Here is a 21,953-nt window from a genome sequence, read left to right as displayed (position 1 = left end):
AACTAAAACTTACACTAAAGCACAGCTGTTTGCGCGCTGTTTCACTATCACGCCACCTAGAGGCATTTTAGTGGAAAGTAGGTTTTTGATGTTAAGCAGCCCTGGCATACACTTTCTTTTAATGTTAAATTTAAGGATTTTCTCTTATCTGCAAAAATAAATTCGAATAAAAATTAAATTTACTTTTACTCGTTACGAAAAATATTCCGAGCTTCCTGTAATAATTAGTTATTTTAATTAAATATTGCTGCGATCCCTGCTCTAATATTGTTTTTGATTTTTTCAAAATAAAAGTATATTACCGCCGATTCTATTCCACTTATCGCACAAAAATACCGATATTTTTTTCTATCTACCCTGTACATCGAAAATGGTCGTATGACACTACACCTAACTACCTCTTACATGCAGTGAGAGCGAGAGAAATGTATGCGTACGTTTGGATTTTTAGTCCAGCATACACATATTTTGATTTTCTTTGATCTCAACCTTCTCCACCTTTCAGACATGAGGAGTAAGCACGTGTACTGTCATACGACCATGGGCAGTATCGCACAATTATTCGAAAACAATCGATATTATCGATAGTGCCATCGATGGTCTTGCAGCCCTAGTTACTACAACTCGACTACATTTTGTTTTGCCATTCAATAAATCTATTATTTATAACAAAATAAAAAGTGCTACACCGCTTGCGAAGTGCTCGCGTCCGAGGCATTTGCATAAATCGAGCAACACAACGAATACGCAACATAACGTCCAAGAAAACCGAACGGCAGCAGCAGCAGCAGGTCCCAGCAACAGCAACATAAAATACACAAAATATAAAGAGGAAGCAGCAGAGCAGCAAGGCACACATTGAAAAGTGTTTTAATGCTCGCGAACAGCTAGTGGAGCGATTTAATGACATTTATGAAGTGTAAAGCAGCCAACCCCACACCGAAAATGCTTTAGACAAGGCGATTTTCTTGGATTTTCTCTCTGGCGAGGGAGAGACCAGACCAGACCAGAGTTGCCAGAGGACGAGGATGACTCCTGCCATATAAAAACGCGTACGATCGTCCGAAAACACGCAAAGACGAGGGTCTTCGGTTGGCTTGGCGAATAAGTGGCAGGCAGGGCAGAAATGTCCACAAAGATAATCAAAATCGCCACCTAGTGCCAGCAGTGCAGTGCAGGAGGAGAGCGAAGCTGTTTTGAAGGAATTGGAACTGGAGTTGAGTTGGTGCTGGTACTGGTGCTATCCACCCGAAAAAGCCGGCGACGCCACTGTCTCCGTCACCGTCACCGCCACCGCCACCGCCGACGTTTGCCTTGTTTAGCTTTTAATTCGGTCTCCGTGCCTCTGCTTCTTGTTATCATTTTGTTGTTTACGTTTGTCTGTTGAACTCTTGTCCTTCCAATTGTGCAATTTGCCAAACATTAATTGTTAGTTAACAACACAATCCCTCGTTGAGCATACAAATCAAAATGAAAGCATCCTTCTCACATTCGCCATCGAAATCGCGTCCAGCCGTCAAAGCAACAATCAAATTACACCCGTCCAAACCCACCTCGTCACCGCCATTAACAATTCACGCTCGGATCGGCACGATTTCTCCAGGACCAGGATATTGTCAGCCAAATTGAACGGAGAAACGAATCTATAGGTATGTATTGTGCCCTATAATTAAAGGCAAGACTGATGATCGTTCTCCCTATATCTTTATCCCTAGTTTGCAGTGCGTTCAGTCCTTCAATCGAATTTTTACCACATCGCAGCTCCATAAGGTGGGGACCATCACTTAAATAAGCCTACAGAGGCTCCCTATAGAGTATAGACTCTAATGAGATTCGCCATAGCATGAGACTGACTTTCTTGCGAGCTGTCTCTTCGATTCGTACCAGTGGATGTCCAATCCAGCGGGGACTGCTACCTGCGGCATATAGTTCCAACGAATCCTTTACCCCTGTAAACCCACTTATTATCTTTGTAATCCTTGAGTAGCGGGTACCAGTTTATAGAAGTAGCAATACTGAAATCCTGCCTTCTCTACTCGATCTGGAAAGCAGAGAAGACAAATCTTACAAAAAAGAAGCCTATAATCTCCATAAAGGGTATTATGTTATGGCAACGTACAAACACTCCTTCTTTGGAACGCTTTAGTCGACTTGCCCGTGCATCGACACTAAGATATCCGCCAAGAATGTACCAAAAATCAACTAAAAAAAACCATAAGATTCAGATTTATTGTCATTAGGTAGATAGATCTATGGATGGATCTGTGGATCAATCTATGGAGGAAGCTATAGATAGATCAATGTATGAATCCGTTGATCTGTTGTAGTGGTGCACTAAGCCAATCGAATATTCGATTCGTCCTGATAAATTATATGTTTCTGAGAGAACTACACTTTTCTCCTTAGACCTCGATCGTGTTAAACTTTCAGACTACTTGTTCCATATGATTATCCTGGTTTGCTTTTATCTCTTTCAGGTACTGCATGTACTGCATCAATCAACTGTAATATAAGGATCCACACAAATAGAAAACTTACAGAAAATAAGAGTTGAAAACTTCTACAAATTGGACTACAACACAGCTTCGGCAATCTTAAAGGACTTGCAGGCAGCGTCTTGATTTCATATATTCTCAAGCGTTGGCCAACTGTCTTTTGTGTTTTGTGTCTGTTTCGGTAAGTGCATTCCTCACTCCTTCCTCATTTTCGTAGTCTAAAGAAGGCTCTAAGGCATATTAAATTCACGCGCAAATTGGAAGCACTCGTACGAGAAATATTCAATCACAACTTCCCCCAATCGCAAAACTAGCCCCAGCGTGAAATCGAATCGCATTTCGAAGGGTTACTCGCTGTGACAGAGCAGAGTGGAAGCAGATCAGAAGAGGGAAGAGTATTTACTTGATTGCGCCTCAAATATGCGCCAAATCAAAAATATTCACTTGACAGTGTTTCTCTTTTGCACATACGGGGTACTCAAAAAGTACAGGGGGTGTATTCCATTTGTGTATTCCTGTATTCCCATAGAAAATATGAAGGTTAGGCCTGCTCCAAGTTTAGGAATAATCCACTCTGGGTTATGGAAAGAGAATTATTCGTAGACCAAGACCCTTCTGTATGAAGAAAGCACGAATGAGCATTAAACCATTGTGTCCTGGACAATGTTCTATCGAGGTCTGCCTCTCCGTCTGTTTTTGTCCGTTTTGGGGCTCCTGGAGGTCCTGGGTTAGGGCTCTGAATACCCTGAAATTACTGAGAATAGACACGGCACTATTCTGAGCCATTCAAAATTTTGAAGATTTTATTTAATATTTTTTCCTGCTAATCATATACGAGTATATTCGCTTGCATTTTTTCGGAACCCTGCATAAATTTCTTCTACATAATGTTTGATTATCATTTATCTATATCTCTGTCTATATTTTCTCTGAAATACGCATCGTAAAAACGTAACAATAAACTGCAAAAAATATGCAAATAGAAACCCGAGTACCGGGTATCTTAGTGTCGAGGCACGTGGGCGTTGATTCCAACGTACCGACTGCGTTTTCTATTTATTAATTTGTACCCATACTCAGGACTAGGATTAGGACTAGGCAAAGGCTTTGTTTTTCCTCTTTTTTTCAACTGTAGAGCAAGCACCATTCACGCACAAACAAACTTCCGTCGGTCTGTACGTCTCTATGGTTCGTCAGAGAGTGCTTGTTGCTATCCGATATTGTGATCCTTATGCCCCACACAGTCTTAACTACAACGTAGCTCTCCTTTCTGGATATGTATCCGTGCGGCATCGTTCTGGGCAATCGCACTGGTCTGATAGCTGCCCGCATTCTCGCGCCGCGGCTTCTCGTGGAACCGAAACACTGACTGGAACTGACTTCAGCGATATGTGGGCTGTGGGTAACTGCAAGAGTAGAAGGAGAAGAAAAACGGAATAGCAATAACATAACAACAAATAACATAGAATGTTGTTGGGATTGTTTTGGACTGTTGGACGGGAAGCTTCTTCCTAGTGAGGCAGGGTTTCCTTTCCACAGGAGCAGTGCATCCTATACTACAATCTGCCATTTGAATGATCGGTCGAAAGGCAAGTCTTGTGGGAAAACATGATCGGCTTAGGAAAATCATTCAACGAAAAGTGAACATTGTTCATGCTTGAAATAGATATTAATTGAATGAAACTTCGCGAATGTGTACTCTGTTTTCTGTACACTGGTAGATTGTAATTTTTGTTTCAGCCTAAAGGAGAGTAAAGAGCGGACAAGAACTGATCCGTTTCTCTGGACCGTTTTATGGTGATCCACAATGTAACCTTGTTCTTTTCTTCGTTTGTTTCGATTAGAATATCGGAATCTTCCTTTGCTCATCATATGTTGAAATATATGTGAGTACCCAAAATTAATCAAGCAATCCGTTCAGCAAGAGCTTATGCTAGAAATGCAAGAGTGCGGACTTCCACTTGTCCCCTAGCGATGCGTATCTCACCTGTGAAGGTGTGGGTTTCCCTTCTGAACTGGCAACTGGCAACAGGATTAACTTGGCCATCAACAGGGGCAAGGCAGAGGCACTATTGACCTTCGTTAATAGTTCCCCCAGTTACCGTGTTGCCGTGTTCCCGTGTTTCCGTGTTCTGGGTGCCGACTGGTCTAGACTGCCATCAGACGCCATCGTTGAGCGCAATGGCGGTCGTCGTGCGCCGCCTTAACCTCATTAGAAACAAACGAGGCGGCTGCCTCCCCTGCCAGTCAGCCAGTCAGCCAGTCAGCCATGCAGCCATGCAGCCATACAGCCTGGAGTATTGTTTTCAAACTTATTTGAAAATAATTTCCATTCCACATTTGCTGTTCAGTTCTGCGCTCTCTGTGCGGTGGTAGGAAGTTCACTGACGGGAGGGTAGGGCTTCCAATCTGGCGCTGGAGTGGATCGGGGTGGAGTGGAGTACAGCTACAACCCTTGCCTCACACCCCGGCGGGGCCTGTACATGGACTGCCCACGGACTGTGGTTCGAACCTCAGCGCCAAAACCAGCTCTCCTTTGGCTCTGTTTATGTACAATGTACAATGCGGACAAGTCGACTGTGGCCTGTGGATGTGGATGGGGATGAGAGGGTGTGGGTGTGGGTGTGGACCTGCGCATATTGGTTGCACACACAATGACTCCTATTCGCCTAGTGCCGTCTCGCTTCGTCTGCCGCATCCACGGACACTTTGAAAAGAACATCCTTTGTGTGTTTGTTGTACATGAAGCATCATTATGTTGGAGGTCGCACTCGGCACTCCACTCCGCAGGACTCTGCTGCACCAACAGATGGTGGGGTCGTCTCCTCTCCTCGGCTCTCCTCGTCTCTCCTCGGCTCTCCTCGTCTGCCCATCAATTAGGTTCTCAATATCCGTACATAAATGACGTAAGCGCCGTTCGGGATGTCCGCATGCAACAATTGTGTGTGGGCTGTGGGCGGTGGACTGTGGACTGTGGGTGCGGGCTACCCCCAAAGAGCCAGCGTTTATGTACTGCCGCCTTAGCGCGGCGTGGCTGCCAGGAGGAGGGGTGCTGCTGCTGCTGCTGATGCTGCTGTCAACTCAGGGACTCGGAATTGAGGAGGATTCATTCATTCATTCATTCAGTTTGACTTTCCAGCTTAGCGCTGTCGCTGTAGCTGTCGCCTTCCGCTCAACGCATTGTCACACGTCGCAGACTGCTCGTACTCGTGCTTTGTTTCCTTTTGGCTCGTGCCGTGCCTGAGATTTGTCAACTATTAGTGCGGATAACAAGCGGTGCAGCTCCCAAGGTGCAGTCGTCTCCTCTCCTGAGGTGGCAAACCCGTGTCGGACGGAGTGTTATTTGGACCCGTATCTTCATCTACAAGTGAGTGTGTTACAGAGCCCTACCGCAGGCTCTGATCTGAGCTTAGGCTCAGCCAGGACGTCGAGTCACCTGGGCAACCGATTGGCAGGGAACACTCCACAAAGAAAGAGTAGCCTCCGGCATTCGTCCCAGCGACGGCGCACAGAAGCCCTCATCTTACGCTACACTTACCTGTCAATCATCCGAGCTCGGAGCGGAGCTCATAACTTGTAAAGAATAGAGCGAACAATAATCCTGCGAAGCGAACGCAATCTAATAGGGATACCAAAAAGATTCATCTGCCTTGATCCCCAGAGGCAAAGGCAGGGCCAGAGCCAGAGGCCCTTCCTTTGTTGTGCCCTTCCCCTCGAGCACAGCCCGAAAATTGATTAGAGGCTCTGTAATTATTTCATAATTTCCATTCAACTGCACGATTCCAAAACATTCGTCCGACATTAGAGAGCAAAGAAAAGGACTGATGCGCACCGAAACGAAGCGAAGTGCAGGGGAAGGAACTCCTTGCTGAAACATTTTTATATTTCATTTAATTATGTTTACAAGAAATCATATCAGAACACACTTATGAAGAAGCCAGCCTCCGCCCCCTGCCTCCTGCCTTCTGAGTGTTTTAAGTTATACAGAATTTATACAAAAGTTATACCCTTGGTGGTTTGCATGGAAGAAGATCCATTCCCAAAGTCTCTCGAGTGTAATAGACACTCTATATTTCTGGATTAAATGTGCTGCGCGTGATGCGGCAACGCACCTCGGTCTACTTTCTGCGTTTCTACTAGGGATCCGCGCGTAGCACGCTTGGCCCTTGTGTCGGTTGGTAGCAGAGGCAGCAGAATCATTTCCTGACATAAAAGGATTAAGAGTTGTGCCCTTTAGTCTGTCTGTTTCTAAGTAAAATTATCCATCAGTTTGAAATCTATCCGCCTGAAACTCTAAATATAATGAAACGACGGCCATGAAAAACAATTCTTTGTGGGGAAAACCAGTTCTGTTTCTGAAAATAGTTGAAGGTAAAGCTGGAAACCCTTTGATTATTGTAAGATGCATGAATTACTGACCCGAAAAGAGGGAAAGTCATAGACTATATCAAATAATTAGTTGTTATAAGAACAGTAGGCACACACGATACATGAATCGGCTGCGAATTATTGAACCATTTGCTGGGGCAGTGCTCCCCAAAGTTTTTATTCCCGCGGACTGGTCACTGAGAACTGGTCACCATTTGAGAGTCGTTTGCTAGGCCCGATACCTCTTGATGAAAGGAGAGGTCCACGGACCGGAAATTGGGGATTCGGGATCACTGTGTGAGGATGGATTTGTCTTATAGTTTTGCATATAATTTGCCATCCGAAAGAAGTCCAAGAAGTAAGCGCAAGATAAGATGCTTAGACTTTGAAAGTCCATTAAAAAAGAACCATGTCCAACCGCTAAATAGTTTCTGCTCGACAAAATCTTTCTGAAGTGTGCCGGCGGGACGGGACGTATGTGTAAGCTGAAACGCATTCATACGAAACAATATTTTAATCAGAACCTATTTTAAAACATACTCAAAAGTCTGCCAAAGGGAAAGTACCGTCGCAGGAGTATAGCGAAAAGCATTATTTGTGCGAAAGAAAACAAATCTTCATCTTGAGGAGATCAAATATTAGGATCAGTTCTGCTTAGGATAAATTCGCCAGAATGGCAATCCCATCCCCAGATCGCAGTGATTTGGTTCCCCACTTCTTCTGCCACAGTCCCTTGGATACCGTAGATTCCGGTCTCTCACCTACGGTTCAGGCGGTAAGCGAACGGCCTTTGTCTTCTTCTCTCTTCAGCAAACGCCTCAACCTAACAAAACCCAGTCTACATAGAACTAGACCCCAGAACAAGATATAGTTCGACCTACAAAAGGATTGAGTTCTCGATTAATCGAATAGGTTGCGAGTGGGGTTTAGTCTTTCCAACGATTCGAAACTATGATCTTCCGTAAAAGTTTAGCAGCGAACAGTAGGTTGGCCTATCCCTTGCTCTGTCGTTGGATACATCTTGTATCTTTAAGCATACTCGGACTGTCGCCATATCTTCGAGGCAGTTGAATTCCTTGATTGTCCTTCCAAGAGAGTACCTGGTGTACATAGTTGTTTGTTAATAATTGCTTGTAATACCTTTAAGTCCTTCAGCAGAGCTACTCTTATAAAAGCTTGCACAAATATTTGATGATAGGCGATGCGATGCGGAGGAGCAGCCTCCTTTGCGCGGCTTCCGAAGCCCTTCCGAAGATTCTTCCAGTAGCAATTAAGCCATTGAGGTCGAGCCGTGGGTCTTCTTTGATGTTTAGGGCCCACACGGGCGGACGGGAGGCTTTTACCTATGCGACCAGGGAGACGCGATGCACAAAGATGCGCCTGAAGAGGCGCCGCGCCGATTCCTTTGGCCACGCCACCAAAGCCCGCCTTTGGAGGAGAGACTCTTGGACCTCAAGTGGCCGAAGCGTGTCCTTCTCCTAGCGGCGCCTACTGCCTGCTATTCTGTTCTCCCCTGCTCCGCCCTCGGCTGTGTCGAGCGTTTTTAATTGTGCCTCTCTTTGTTCTTTTCGCTGTAATGGAGTGCTATGCAAATGGCGTTTTGATGAATTTCCTTGGCTCTTTCCCCTGCTGCAGGGAGAGAGGTGTGGTGGGGGGGGGGCGCTACTGCTTTGAACAACATCCCCTGTTCATCCCCTTTTATCACTTTGTGTGTGTGTGTGTTGGTGTGCTCTCTCTGTGCTTGTATTAGTGAGTCCTGGGCTGGCAGGGAAGTGCTGCTCCCCCGTCCCCATCCTCGTCACCGTCCTTTCTGTAGTTTTGCTTTTGCTCTGTTTTGTTTGTCGTCCTCGTCCTTTGTGCCTTGTTGTTGTCGTTGTCGCAGTCGCTGTTGCTGTCGCTGCCGTTCGCTGGCGTCGACAAGGACTCCCTCGGTAGTTGGAGGCCCCCCAGTCCTCCCCCGCCCTTTGACTGCTGCTGCTGCCGCAAAAAAGGGGGAGGAAAATAAGAAGAAAAGAGAATATTTTTGATTTACCAAAAGCGCGATGCGATGCGATGCTTACTTTCTAGTTTGTTCCTGCTCTCGTGCGCGTCAGACAGAAGCCGCCGCGTCCTCGCCCTCGTCGTCCTCGTCGTCCTCGTGTGTCCTCTGGACCATCCCCACATCCACATCCACATCCCTTGTGAGACAGTGTGTGTGCGTATTTCTTGTTCAAATTTTGTACATAATGGATTATTGTCCTTCCCTTTGCGTCCTCTGCCATGTGCCTGCCCCTGCCCCTGCCCCTGCCCGTTCCTGTGCCCCTGCCCCTGTGACTGCTCTGCTGTATTGGTCGATATCGTCAACCAATCAAAAGCGCCCTCAAAATGGCCGCCGTTCAATTCCTTTCGCATATCCTTTGATAAGAACTGAGCCCGCAATAAGTGCTGGTCATTCAGCTTCCGCATCCTTGAGATGGTTCTTATAACCGATTATAACGGGATTATAATGACGAACGAGTGGGGGGGGGGGGGGGGGGGGGGGGGGGGGGGGGGTGGGTAGTGGAACTCCAATTTGTGCTTGGAAATTGGGCTCTCACGCGTGACTTGTCGAAAGGTCGGGCATGGGTTAATATTTTTCAGGCTTCCACTTCAATTCTCATTCGCAATTATTTTGTTCCTGCTCGGTGAAAATACGACGCAATGCGGGGCCACTGCATCCACTGCAGAATATCATACACTAAGAATCCGACAGATACACTTACATCGCAATCTAATGCTCATTTCTCCCACTCTCCCTCTTTCTGTGCAGGCCTTGTCTGATTGCCTTCCAAATTCGCAAACGAGCGCATCTTCCATGGCCCAGATATTTGTAAAATACGGGCGTTTGTGATTTTCATACAGAAAACGTTCGTTAATCGTAGCTTAGGCGTAAGAATAGGTAAATATTTATCGAGCGTTGAGGCACCAAACGGAAAGAAAGGGGAACGGACCGGACCAGACAGGACCTACACACATCATCGCTCTGCGCTTCGCGTTCTTTTGTTGTTCTTTTGGCTGGCGCTTGGCACGACAATCGACGCCAATTCAGAGTGTGGCATGAGTGGCCATCATTTGTCGGGCATCCACCGGAAACATGATGATAATGAGTGTAGTGGACCACGACCACCTGTACCCGGAGAAGAGAGCCGTGTTAAAAAGGTAAGCATCGGGGAGCCCCACTCATGGACTCGATTCCCTTTATCTTTCAACAATTTTCAACAGATGACCGAAGGGGTAGCATTGGATACACTGAAGAATTCACCGCCATCCTACCTGAACTGGGCCCGCACGCTCAACCATCTGCTCGAGGACCGCGATGGGGTCGAGCTCTTCAAGAAGTACGTCGAGGAGGAGGCGCCGGCCTACAACGATCACCTCAACTTCTACTTTGCCTGCGAGGGTCTCAAGCAGCAGACCGATCCGGAGAAGGTCAAGCAGATAATCGGAGCCATTTACAGGTGAGAGAAGGACCGGACCACATAGATCGTTTCCCCCTACTGTACGCTCTGCTCTGCTCTCTGTTCTCTTCTCTCTGCTCCCAGGTTCCTGCGCAAGAGTCAGCTGTCCATTTCTGATGACCTGCGCACCCAGATCAAGGCGATTAAGTCGAACCCAGAGCTTCCGCTCAGCCCGCACATCTTCGACCCCATGCAGCATCATGTGGAGACGACCATCCGGGACAACATCTACCCCACTTTCCTCTGCTCGGAAATGTACATTCTGTACATCCAGCAGATGTCCGCCCTTCAGGAACGCTTCAGCAGCAGCGGGGCGACGGGAGGATCAGGCAGCGCCGGCAGCAGTGGCAGCGGCAGTTGCGGCAGCAGCTCCACTGGCGCCAGTGCCTTCCCGTCGGCTGCTGCCAAGCAGCATGTCACGGCAGCCGGAGCAGCCGCTGCTGCGGCGGCGGCAACGGGGGCCGGGGTCTCGCCTGCTGGTGCCTTCATCAACCTGCCAGTGAGTAGCGTGAGCGGGCCGCCAGCTGGCACGTGCAGTGCCAGTGGCAGTGTGTACGGTCCCTCGACCTCGGCCAGCTCGAGCGGGTCCATCAGCGCCACCGACACACTGCCCCGCAGCTCCACGCTGCCCACGCTGCACGAGGACTCGGTGCTGTCCCTGTGCGACGACTTCGAAAAGGTGCAGATGCAGGAGGGGGCCAGTCGGGTGCCCGTCGACTACCCGATGCGACTGACGCGGGACCTACTAATAGCAACACAGAAAAGAAGACTGGAAATCCGACCTCCTGGGTATGTCTGCAAAGCGATCTCTTTGGGGGATCCACTATACATATAGACGCTGGATATTTTAAGTCGAGAAAACATCAGAGAGGATCTGCCCAGAGGACACCCAAACTTGTGTTTGCCTTTAGTTTTTGATTACTTTTAATGATTTCCTGTGATTAACTCTCATCATTTGTTTATTTTTGTTTCTTTTACTTTTCCTTTTACATATGATATGTTGTACATGAACGCTCACAAAACACACACGCACGCCCACTCGATCCGAACCGATCCCTGCCACACGCATATCCATACGACTGCGACTGCGACTGCGACCACACGATCCACCTGCATACTTGACTCCTATACGTTGACTTGATGATTTACATTGTGCTTTTCGGTTTTTCGTATCATTATTGTTTGTGTGGATTCCGACGACGGTACTCCTTCCTCCCCCCTTCCAACCCAAACACACACGAACCCACACGAACATTGAACACGATCGATCACATTATACGGCATGAATATACTGTCCCGATCTGCATGCGAATGTGAATGCGAGTAGAGCCCATGGTTATGTGTACACTGCGAGCACCAATACCTCGTACGTCCCGAACTCGCGGGTTGATTCGGAGAGGGCGAGCGTTAGCTCCGGCGGCCGCACCGACTCCGACACCATGTCGCTGTCCAGCTGTTCCATGTGAGTAGCAGAGCTATAGTCTGGCTGAGCGAGAGATGAGAGAGGAACCGGAATCAAAACCGAAACCACTACCACTGCCATGGATGCTGGAGCCCCAGCTCTGACATGACAGCTCTGTTAAATACTGATCCTCTCGTCTCTCCTCTCTCTTCTTTTTAGGGATGGTCGGCCATACATACAACGCAGACACAGTTCGACGGAGAGCAAAGCGATTCGCCAGAGTGCCATGGCGAATAAGGAAACAAACACCTTTCAGGTAGCTGCTGATTGCTTGGCCCATGCTTTGGCATTTGCTTTTGAAGGGAAGTAACCCAACCCTCCTTCCACACATACTTTTCCAGGTGATACCTCGCACACAACGATTACATTCAAACGAACACAGACCGTTGAAGGAGGACGAGCTGGTCGCCTTGCTGATACCCAAACTGGAGGAAGTGAAGCGGAAGCGGGACTTGGAGGAACGGGCCCGCCTTGAGGTAAGCAAAAGAAAACCTCTTTAGAGCATCCTCTGAGGTATTGATGTGTTCCTTATTTCACAGAGAAATCCTGGGGCTGCTTTGTTGAGCAACGAAAGATCTAGCGCCAGTGACCGGGCCTTTGCCGAGGCGATACGGGAAAAGTTCGCACTGGATGAAGACAACGACCAAGATATTCTGGACCAGCATGTGTCGCGTGTGTGGAAAGACCAAACGCCGCATCGCTCACCTGGTACGATGTCCCCTTGCCCGCCAATACCGTCGAGAAGACGCACAGCCACCCACGACTCGGGCATGGTCAGCGACGGGGCGATGAGCTTAAGTACGATCCATCAGATCCCACAGAGAGAGTCAATCTTTATAACCGCCACCCCCCAAAAACAATCAATAGGTGGACACTCCATGAAGCACTCGAAATCCATGCCGGATCACAGTTCCTGCTCGAGGAAGTTGACAAACAAATGGCCTTCCATGAACACAGACAGTGGTATCAGCATGTTCTCAGCCGATACTGTTATGAAGTACAAAGATCCAAGGTAGGCTTGCCTCTAATCTCCCTCTCTCTCGGTCTCTCTATAGAATGGGCAATTCATTTCAGCTCCCGCTCTGGTTCAAGCACGGCCTCAAAACTGGAGGAAGCGAAACGAAGACTGGAAGACGAGCCCCGGCGTTCTCGTCGATATGCCCAACCGCAGCTACAGCTACAGCTACAACAAAGCCACATGATGCAACAGCAGCCCCTAGCTTCCTTCAGCAGTAGCAGCAGCGGCGGCAGCAACAGCACCCTGCCCCATCAGCCAACGTCGGCGCCCCCGCCTCTGCCGGCCAAGCCGCCAGAGACGATCGTCGTGTTTATGTTCTGCGAGGAGCCCGTTCCGTACAGAATAAAAATACCCGGAACTCAGCCAACCCTGCGTCAATTTAAGGACTATCTGCCCAGAAGAGGTCACTTTAGGTATGGTATTCATACTGCCTTAAAATCGATTCGGTTCGACGTTTGCCAATGGTTTTACCCTACCCTACCCTTTGCAGATTCTTTTTTAAGACGCACTGCGAGGACCCGGACAGTCCAGTGATTCAGGAAGAGATTGTTAACGACTCCGACATACTGCCCCTATTCGGAGACAAAGCGATGGGTCTTGTCAAGCCATCCGATTAGTGTTTAAGCATTTAGCGTAGATTTTGTATTAAGGCAAACATCGTGTGGGAGGGAAGAGGAGAAGCGAGGAGAGTGGGTGCTTTGAAGTATACTTACGCATCTTAGAGCTAGTAGCTAGGAGCTAGGAATTTGAGCAATCAAAAGCTATATACATTCAATGGGCTTTTGCAAGCATCACAAACTACGAGTACTCTTCTATGGCTGAGTAATGTATTTTTCTGTATCTCTATTTCCCCAATTTTTGAATCAACCAACAAACGCATCATCCACACCCACAATTAGAGCATAAAGTTTACTCTTCTACCCCCCAGCAGTCCTAGCCATCCCGGCCAGTAGCCAGTACGCCAGTAGCAGCAGCAGTGCTTGAGTGAACTCTGAAACAGGGCAGTAGGATATTATTGGGACGAAGGAGGGGACCAGAAAGAGAGAAGCAAAATTTATATACATACATATGTAGGAAGAAGGAGTTTTATGTGTTTGTCCTGAATTCGGATTTGTTTGTTACCTTTATACTAACTACGGACTGCCTGCAATAAATTTTGTTAATATTTTTGTAATGTGCATTTTATGATATGATGATATTAACAAGGTTCTATTCAACTCGACGAAAAATCAAAAGATAATCTGTTTTATTTTTGTATAATCTATAACACAGCATACGATACGCGAACTTACAATTTATGTATTTATAAAATGTATTTGTAATTGAATTGATTGTCAATCTCTCCACCAATATTGTCCATCAAAGCAACCATAGGATAGGGCCACATTTCCTTTATTTATTTACAAGAGAAGAGATCCCAGATACCAGAAACCAGAGCCCAGCAGATCCTCCAGCAGTGAACCGAAACGAAATGAAACGAAGCGAAGCGAAGGCTGAGGCTGAACAGGAGACACAAACAGGATACAGGATACAGGATCGGATGATTTATTGAAATAAGTTTATGCATACACCACACATACTATACATATTTTTTTAAGAAAACTGAAATAACCGCAGAAATATGCAAATGCAAATGCAAATAACGGATAAATTTATTATATCAAACATATTTTATTTGTGAAATGCATATAGATTTAATAAAAAAATTACATGGATAGAACATAATCGAAACGATTTCATTCGAACTGGACATAAGATGCGCATGGGGAGATGAGCATGTCCCATGTCAGCGTATCAGCATGTCAGGATGTCATGTCCCACGCTAATGTTAGCCTCTCACATCCAAATCCAAATGAACCTCGAAGCAAAGAACCAATATCTGAATATGAAATCGATCTGATCCTTAAACGGCGGTGCAGTCATTGCGCTCTATGTGGGTCACGTAGTTCTGTTCGTTGATGAAGGTGTGGGTGCATTTGGGGCAGTGGAAACGCCGATGTCTGTTGGTGCCAGGACTCTCGTGCTCCCGCAGATGGGCCTTCATGTTGTACATTTGGGAGAAACGCTTGTTGCACAGTGGGCAAGCGAAAGGCTTGTCGCCGGTGTGAGACCGCATATGCCGCTCTAAGTGGGCTTTCGTTCGGGTCTTGAATCCGCACACCTGGCACTCGAGCCGCTTCGTCTCGTTGTCGTGAATCATTTTGTGCTTGTAGAGGGCCACTTTATGGACAAAGCGCTTGGAGCACACCTCGCACTGGTAGGGCGTCTCTCCGGTGTGCCAGGCCATGTGATGTTTCAGCCGGAATTTTCGACTGAAGCGTTCGGGGCACTCGGGGCAGGCAAACTGTTTGACAGGTTCGTGGTTCTGCAGGTGCCCAATGAAGCCGGAATACGATTGCAACGTCTTCCCGCACTGATCACAGACGTACCCCGGGAAGTGCTCGCGCTTTGTGTGGGCATTGTAGCCGCGCCGGCTGCCAAACTTCTCGGGACAACTCGGACACTGAATATTTACGGTGTAGTCGCCCGAGCTGTCTTGGTCTTGGTCATCTTCGACATCCGAGTCTAAAAACTCGATTGTGTTCTCCAAGTGGTCGTCAAATTCACTCATGGTCTCCTCCTTGAATAGTTCGGCTTCGCCTGCTTCTGCTTCAGCTTCATCCTTGAGGTGCATTTCCCCTTCTTCCAAGGCCTCCTCATCATTTATAATGATCTCGTTATCAATATCTAGCTCTAGGTCGACCGACTGAAGCTCGTCCTCCTCTATGACAGTCGCATCCTTCAAAATGAAGGAATGCTCTTCACCCTCATCCTCCGCTGTGATTGAGGTATCCTCGACTGTCTCCGTTTCATTGTCCAAGTATTCCTCTTCCTCAGCTTCGCTTACTTCTATATGGGCATCGAATTTGTCGATGCGCACCACTTGGATGTCACACGATGGCAAACTTCTCAGGTTCTTTGTGGTAAAGGGACTGTTTATCAGCTCCAAGATCTCTTGACGCAGCTTCCTGGCGATTTGTATTGACTTGTAGTACCGTTTCAACTTCTCACAGCATTTTTTGCATATCGTCGACGCCTCTTCGCTTAGCTCGTAATTTGTGCCCTTTGTGCACTGTAGAACCAGCTCACTGAGAAGAACTGGCGGGCGTCCTACTGTTTCAGTATGTATATTTTTTGAAACACGCACAGAAAACTGGCAAATGCAACAATTCATTTTTGACCAAATTGTTCCTGAGAATATTTACAATTTACTCGGTGTATTAGCACAACAAGGTGAGTCCGTTATCGGTCATAAACATCGATACAAAAGGTGCCTATCGAAGAAGGTGAAAGGTGTCTGACCAATAGAGGGAAACTAAAATGTTTTCCCATTAGATGATAATATTAATATTAAAATATGGATGGATCATGGATCGGAACAATTTTTCTCAGTAGCCAGACACGCGACTTTTGGAGGCACAAGAATTTGTATCGGTACTTTTGTGCGATAAGCGGAACATTTTGGGCGGGCAAATTCCTTTATTTTGAAACACCTTTATTATTAAAGCCTACATCCGAGGCTTGGGATCTTAGTTTAATCTGCAACATCTGTAATGTGTAAGCGGTAAGAGCAATAATATTGAAATATTCGGTTCAACTGAACTGTTTAAAATTAAATTACAACAAATATAAATATACTGTGCCAATGTTTTTATTTTGCACGAACCAAGCTTCAAAAATATCATTTTTATTTCTTCACGGTGATATTGAAATTCTTGTATTTGGACGATGAGAGTAGTATTTCCTTTGTTTTGTGGTGGTTAGCAGCTCCAAAGGTCTATTGGTAAACACAAACGTGCACTCATATTCAATACACGTCACGTCAACATTTACTATATAGTACATACCTTACAGCTACCGTGGATTTTAATTTTCCTAGAACTTTCATCATTGTCCATCTTCCCACCACCAAGACACTTGGTACACAGTCCCAATTTCTCCATGGCTCTTACATTCTTGTAGTAAATATCATCTAAGAAAAGACCAAATCATTCTGAAATCTGATTGAGGTAAGACCAGTCTTACCGTGACTATCGGTGTTCCATCCACGGACAACAGTCCTGGCATTCTTCGTTTCACCATGAATGTAAACTGAGAGCAATAAATAACGAAGTTTCCCCTCTTTGATGTCAACTCTTGGAAGTTTTAGTAGATCGGCGGCTGGACTTGTATAAGTTCGTACTAGAATTTGAGAAAAACATTTACAGACCCTCAAGATTTCAATTCGAGGCTACGCTTACGGATCGGCTTGGCACATTGTCCAATCGAAGAAAAGTAATTTAGTATTTTCATTTTTAATTCTTGTAAAAAAAACAGGCTACAATTTTGAGAGAATTCCAAATTTTATATGTCGGGGGTATGTGAACGAGCTGTTCACTGCTCGCACACTGCTGATCGACTGGCTTTGCATTTAGTTTACAAGTCAATGAAGTTCTGGGCCCCGTCTCCTTAGATGATGTTTACTTCAAGCAGTCGAGCCTAATATCCTTCATCTGAAGTTTCAATCTCGTAGTTCTTGTACTTGGTTAGTAGAACTCGCTTCGACTCCGCGTGATCCGCTTTTCCATAACCCTGCAAAAACAAAACAGAATAGCAACAAATATCCTCATTACGCAAATATACAGCAGATATACATACCGTGGAATGTCCGTAAACTTTTAAGTACTTCTTTTCAGGGTTATGTTCGATGCGTCCTCCGCCAAGGCATTCGGTGTCCAGGCCCGTCCCTTTAATGGTCCCCTGTGTGCGTTCATATATATCAGCTAAGTACAAATTATACATTAGATAAGCTATAAAACAAATGAGAAACAAAGCTTACCATGCCATTCGCAGTCTGCATAGCCTCGAACAACCAGTTTGCTGGGCTCAGTACCGTCTGCAGTCTCCTTCCCGGTGACCCTTATCAAAATATATTTAAATATGCCCTCCTCGTCAATGTCCACGAGAGGGATCTTAGCAAGATCTTGGTCTGACATTTTGTGTAGCAGTCGCAGTCCTTGCAGAAAATTAGAATTTTTTCTATACAGTGCGGCAGCAGCTGCTTTCAGCATTGTATTCGATAAGTAATCGGACAAACGCTTATCGCACTAAAGTACCGATAGGTTGAAAAAAAGTTGATAGCTGATATATCATATACTTAACATCCCTAAGATAAGTAAATATACACAAAAAATATTTAATTTTTTTAAACTGATTTTCAGCCGGCGGTAAGATAAAAAACTGTGCGAGATGAGCTCAACGCGTCCGCACTGCTTCGTTTGTGGCAAAATGAAGGCTGTGGGAGTATTCCAGCTTATCGAAGGCAAGACACGTTTAGCAAGAAAATGTTTGGAAGACTAATGAGTACGATTTGTTTGCAGGATGCATTGTGCCAGGAACATTTAAGCCCATTAAGGATATACTAAAGTACTTTGAGAAAATAATCAATCAACGCTTGGAGCTAACGCCGGCCTCTGTCGCGTGCAGAGACTGTTTGGAGTATCTGTTCAATTACGATCGGCTGGTGAGGAATCTTAGTCAGGTGCAGCGCCAAATCGCGGATTCTTTGCTTGAATGCAGGAAAAAGAAGACGGACTTCAAGCCGTTGGTAAAGAAAGAGATCGCAAAAGCAAGAGTGCAGGTTCCAGCATTCAAATTCATCCACAGAGACAACACTTTTACGCCAACAAAACAGGAAACTCCGAACACATCATTCTCCCAACAGGGTAACGAAGAATCCATTAAGGATGAGCTTGAGTCAATGATCGAGGAAGAACCGGAAGAATTCCTGTTCACCGACAATGATCAGGAGAGCATGGAGGAATCGTCAGAGTCAGAGATATTCGACACTACGGATGCCCCATGCCACATATGCGGCGATCTCTTTTCGAGTCAAGAAATCCTAGAGAGACACATTAAGACCGAAAATTGCCAGAAAAACGAATACTCTACCTGCAATGTGTGTGGCCTGAAGGTCAAAGATGACGAGGTGCTCGACTTGCACATGAACCTTCACGAGGGCAAGACCGAGCTGGAGTGCCGCTACTGCTCCAAAAAATTCTCCCACAAGCGAAACGTTCTGCGCCACATGGAGGTTCATTGGGACAAGAAAAAATATCAGTGCGAGAAGTGTGGGGAACGTTTTTCCCTTTCGTGGCTCATGTACAACCATCTAATGCGGCACGACGCCGAGGAGAACGCTCTCATTTGCGAAGTGTGCCATCAGCAATTCAAGACCAAGCGCACCTACAAGCACCACCTGCGCACCCACCAAACCGATCGGCCGCGCTATCCATGCACAGATTGCGAAAAGTCATTTGTAGACAAGTACACGTTAAAGGTGCACAAGCGTGTCCATTTGAAAGTGGAATCCCCATAATCCGCATCCTCGCCGGCCAGCCAGTCTCTCTCCCAGCTGCCTTCAGAGACAAGCAGTTTGTGTAAGCCGCGGCTAGCCGACTGTTAGTGCTGGGTGAATGGTTCTCTAGTGCTATTTAAGTAGTGTACTGTACACAATGTAGTGTAAAGCATAAAGTAAACACAACTATATATATAAGAGTATGAATCAAAGGACAAATATGAACCCCTAGCATCGAGCATGACCGATATATAACAGCGTTTGCAGACATGTATATATTTTTATATACCCTAATACATACATTTCTGAGAAAAATTCTTGGATATACTCGTATTTGAATCAGGAACACGGGAAAAACTGGTAGACCCGAAGTAGTAGAGTGAAAGCACCTGGGGGAGGATATTCTGGGTAGTACAATAAACTCCGATCTTCAAACTGAATGGAGTAAAATATGCTGGAGATGCTGGAAAGCGACCTAAGCTGCGGGCTTGAGCCTGCATTTTCAGAGAAAGGATGCAGGTACGAAAGCAGATTTATGATCAATCTTCAATCATTTTCCACGGCTTGTCTTGGATTGCGTGAACGTCGACCGAGTGCAATAAAATTGACAGATGTTTGTGGATCACGATGGCTACCTAGATGTTCTAAGTCCTGGGAAGGTTCGGTAAATAATCTGGCATTTACCTGAGGTTTTATGCATATATAAAACGAATCTTTCCCATTTCAGTTCTTAGTCAAGAGCATCATCTATCCCGGTCCACACATTACGCGATCACACGATGGAATCATTGCTGCGACAATTGAGTATTTGCAACGAGTTGATTGCACAAGGTCCCGCCTGCCCTGTGGGAAATATTGCCTGGCTAAATGAGTTCTGTGCCACATTTCTGGACTTTGCAAGTGAACTCAAAGCACACTTGCCGGAAATAGCCCCCAGATGGGGGCCCCCTGAAGGCGGCAGCAACATAGAAGTAGAGACGATCTTCCTGTGCCTCACACAGGTCGTTACTTGCATCACTCAACTGGAGAGGACCATCAACATCGAAAGCAAATTCGGACACGAGACAACGCCAATGACGCGACTGCACTTCCTTGACCGAATCGACTGGTGTGTGCGTCGGATCTATGTCTCCCTGTCGCAGTTAGATCTGCATCAGGAGAGTGGTGCAGCGGATAACTTGGAGGATCACACATTTGTCGAGTTAATGGACCTGGCACTAGATCATCTGGAAGCCTTTATGGAAGGGCTCGCGAATACTACTAGCAATATCCTGTACATCGAGGAAGAAAATGATACTAATGACGCCTGCCAGCTCGGCAGCATAATCAGTCATATTGTCAGACATGCCTTGGCATTTGCTAACGTTGCCTTGGAAGCCGATAAGAAGGCACTGTCAGAACTGTGCGAGACGTTACTGAGTGAATGCGCTACCTTCCTCGAGGGTTCCGCGGATCTCAACCCCGGGCATCGCAAGCTAGAAGCCCTGTCCCTAGAGCGTGCCCTCTATGGGTTGGAGACATTTCTGAACGAGGCTCTGTTGCATTCGATCTTTGCTAGTCTTGTCGAGCTAGAAAACACTCCCATCAAGAGACTGAGGCATGCCCTACAGGAGCAGCAATCGGAATCTGGATTAACTGAGAAACTGGTTTTAGATTTCGACACGAACATGGACCGCATTCAACAGATAGGAGTGCTGGCCATAGCCTTCTCGCAAGACGTCAAAACCAAGACAATTGTGCGGAGTTGCCTGGCCTCCCTGGAGTCCCTGGACGCATGCATTGTTCCAGCGTTGCAGTCGTCGGCCTTGCACCATGCAGATATACTGGAGCACCACTTCAACGAAGAGATGCTGATCTTTCGCAATCTCATACACGACATCATCGACAGTCGCTCCCTTGTCAACAACTACCTGGACATGCTCGCGGAAAGTCTTCACATCCACATAGCGGGGAAGAGTCTTCCCAGAGAGTACCTGCTAATTGTTCAAATGGGCAGTGTCTTGGCCGAGCACTTTCGACTGCCGGTAAACTACTCTGCGCTCAGCGACGATGGGAAGCGCGTGCACAAGGATCTGATATTGATATTGCGCGAGTGCCTTGCTGCAGTCAGCTTGGCCACTCCAGTAGACCCCAAACGTATTGTTAAACGCTTGAAAATATTGTACTCTGTTCTGGCTAAGCTGCGCGATGTCATAGATAAGAACGTCCACGATTCTGTATTTAATTTAAGTTCGAGGAGACCCATCACCAATGCGACCCGAACCCTGCTCCGAAGCTGCAAGTCAAAATCTAAAAGACAGCGTTCATTTGTGAAGCAAAGTCGAGATAGCGTTGTTCCCGATCCACACAATTATACGAGTAGCATTGCGAGTTCTATAAGTAATGATGGTGATCTTATAAGTTTTCAGCTCACGGAAATTCTCAGAATAAATTGAAATCGAATTATGTATATACATATACGGTGTAAATATTTCAATTAATTAAGCTAGACTCTACTACGCCTAGTACGAGGCTTAGAACGAGTGCTAAATGTATATACATACATACTGACAGACCACAAACCTGGCTGCTTGGGGTCCAGGGTAAAATAGGAAAATCGTTCCTGAAGTCTTGCGCCAAAAAAGCTTCAGACTTGACCAACTTCAGAATATGCCCAAAAATATTTGATAATAATAATGAACTAATATTTATTTTAAATATTGACAAAATATTTATTTATTTCATGCTCTATCCTACACTTATGTTTATAGCGCTAGTC

At 46.2% G+C, this 21,953-nt stretch overlaps 6 protein-coding genes across 9 annotated transcripts; 3 read left to right on the top strand and 3 right to left on the bottom strand.

Moving 5' to 3' along the window:
* The first annotated feature begins 584 nt into the window (after positions 1 to 584).
* Positions 585 to 14,146, top strand: LOC108156381 (axin). Of its 4 annotated transcripts, XM_017287796.2 has the most exons (13): positions 585 to 1,649; positions 1,716 to 1,770; positions 2,478 to 2,676; positions 9,652 to 10,040; positions 10,104 to 10,339; positions 10,424 to 11,128; positions 11,667 to 11,801; positions 11,961 to 12,057; positions 12,143 to 12,277; positions 12,341 to 12,599; positions 12,669 to 12,813; positions 12,876 to 13,232; positions 13,310 to 14,146. In XM_017287796.2, the coding sequence occupies exons 4-13, from the start codon at positions 9,939 to 9,941 to the stop codon at positions 13,434 to 13,436; spliced, it is 2,298 nt and encodes a 765-aa protein (XP_017143285.1). In that variant the 5' UTR covers positions 585 to 1,649; positions 1,716 to 1,770; positions 2,478 to 2,676; positions 9,652 to 9,938; the 3' UTR covers positions 13,437 to 14,146. The 4 variants fall into 4 exon arrangements, with proteins under 4 accessions (XP_017143285.1, XP_017143284.1, XP_017143286.1 ...); XM_017287795.2 differs by lacking the exon at positions 1,716 to 1,770; XM_017287797.2 differs by lacking the exons at positions 1,716 to 1,770; positions 11,667 to 11,801.
* Positions 14,147 to 14,341: 195 nt separating this feature from the next.
* Positions 14,342 to 16,134, bottom strand: LOC108157122 (zinc finger protein 771). The gene has a single exon (XM_017289005.2). It carries the CDS (start codon positions 16,031 to 16,033, stop codon positions 14,723 to 14,725), a length of 1,311 nt encoding a protein of 436 aa, XP_017144494.1. The 5' UTR covers positions 16,034 to 16,134; the 3' UTR covers positions 14,342 to 14,722.
* Positions 16,135 to 16,492: 358 nt separating this feature from the next.
* On the bottom strand, positions 16,493 to 17,188 carry LOC108156374 (sex-regulated protein janus-B). The gene is made up of 4 exons (XM_017287782.2): positions 17,100 to 17,188; positions 16,885 to 17,040; positions 16,707 to 16,831; positions 16,493 to 16,636 (listed from the first exon to the last, which is right to left on the bottom strand). The coding sequence occupies exons 1-4, from the start codon at positions 17,149 to 17,151 to the stop codon at positions 16,547 to 16,549; spliced, it is 423 nt and encodes a 140-aa protein (XP_017143271.1). The 5' UTR covers positions 17,152 to 17,188; the 3' UTR covers positions 16,493 to 16,546.
* Positions 17,165 to 17,922, bottom strand: LOC108156373 (sex-regulated protein janus-A). Its single transcript, XM_017287781.2, has 3 exons — positions 17,678 to 17,922; positions 17,497 to 17,621; positions 17,165 to 17,430 (listed from the first exon to the last, which is right to left on the bottom strand). Exons 1-3 carry the CDS (start codon positions 17,907 to 17,909, stop codon positions 17,338 to 17,340), a joined length of 450 nt encoding a protein of 149 aa, XP_017143270.1. The 5' UTR covers positions 17,910 to 17,922; the 3' UTR covers positions 17,165 to 17,337.
* A 72-nt stretch (positions 17,923 to 17,994) lies between these two features.
* LOC108156372 (serendipity locus protein beta) lies at positions 17,995 to 19,385 on the top strand. The gene is made up of 2 exons (XM_017287780.2): positions 17,995 to 18,160; positions 18,219 to 19,385. The coding sequence occupies exons 1-2, from the start codon at positions 18,088 to 18,090 to the stop codon at positions 19,214 to 19,216; spliced, it is 1,071 nt and encodes a 356-aa protein (XP_017143269.1). The 5' UTR covers positions 17,995 to 18,087; the 3' UTR covers positions 19,217 to 19,385.
* Positions 19,386 to 19,530: 145 nt separating this feature from the next.
* LOC108156371 (serendipity locus protein alpha) lies at positions 19,531 to 21,652 on the top strand. The gene is made up of 2 exons (XM_017287779.2): positions 19,531 to 19,859; positions 19,923 to 21,652. The coding sequence occupies exon 2, from the start codon at positions 19,975 to 19,977 to the stop codon at positions 21,628 to 21,630; it is 1,656 nt and encodes a 551-aa protein (XP_017143268.1). The 5' UTR covers positions 19,531 to 19,859; positions 19,923 to 19,974; the 3' UTR covers positions 21,631 to 21,652.
* Positions 21,653 to 21,953: the final 301 nt, after the last annotated feature.

The sequence above is a fragment of the Drosophila miranda genome, chromosome 2, assembly GCF_003369915.1.
Source record: "Drosophila miranda strain MSH22 chromosome 2, D.miranda_PacBio2.1, whole genome shotgun sequence".
NCBI lineage: Eukaryota > Metazoa > Arthropoda > Insecta > Diptera > Drosophilidae > Drosophila > Drosophila miranda.
The sequence above is the reverse complement of the archived record's forward strand: the minus strand, read 5'-3'. Positions and strand labels throughout refer to the sequence as shown.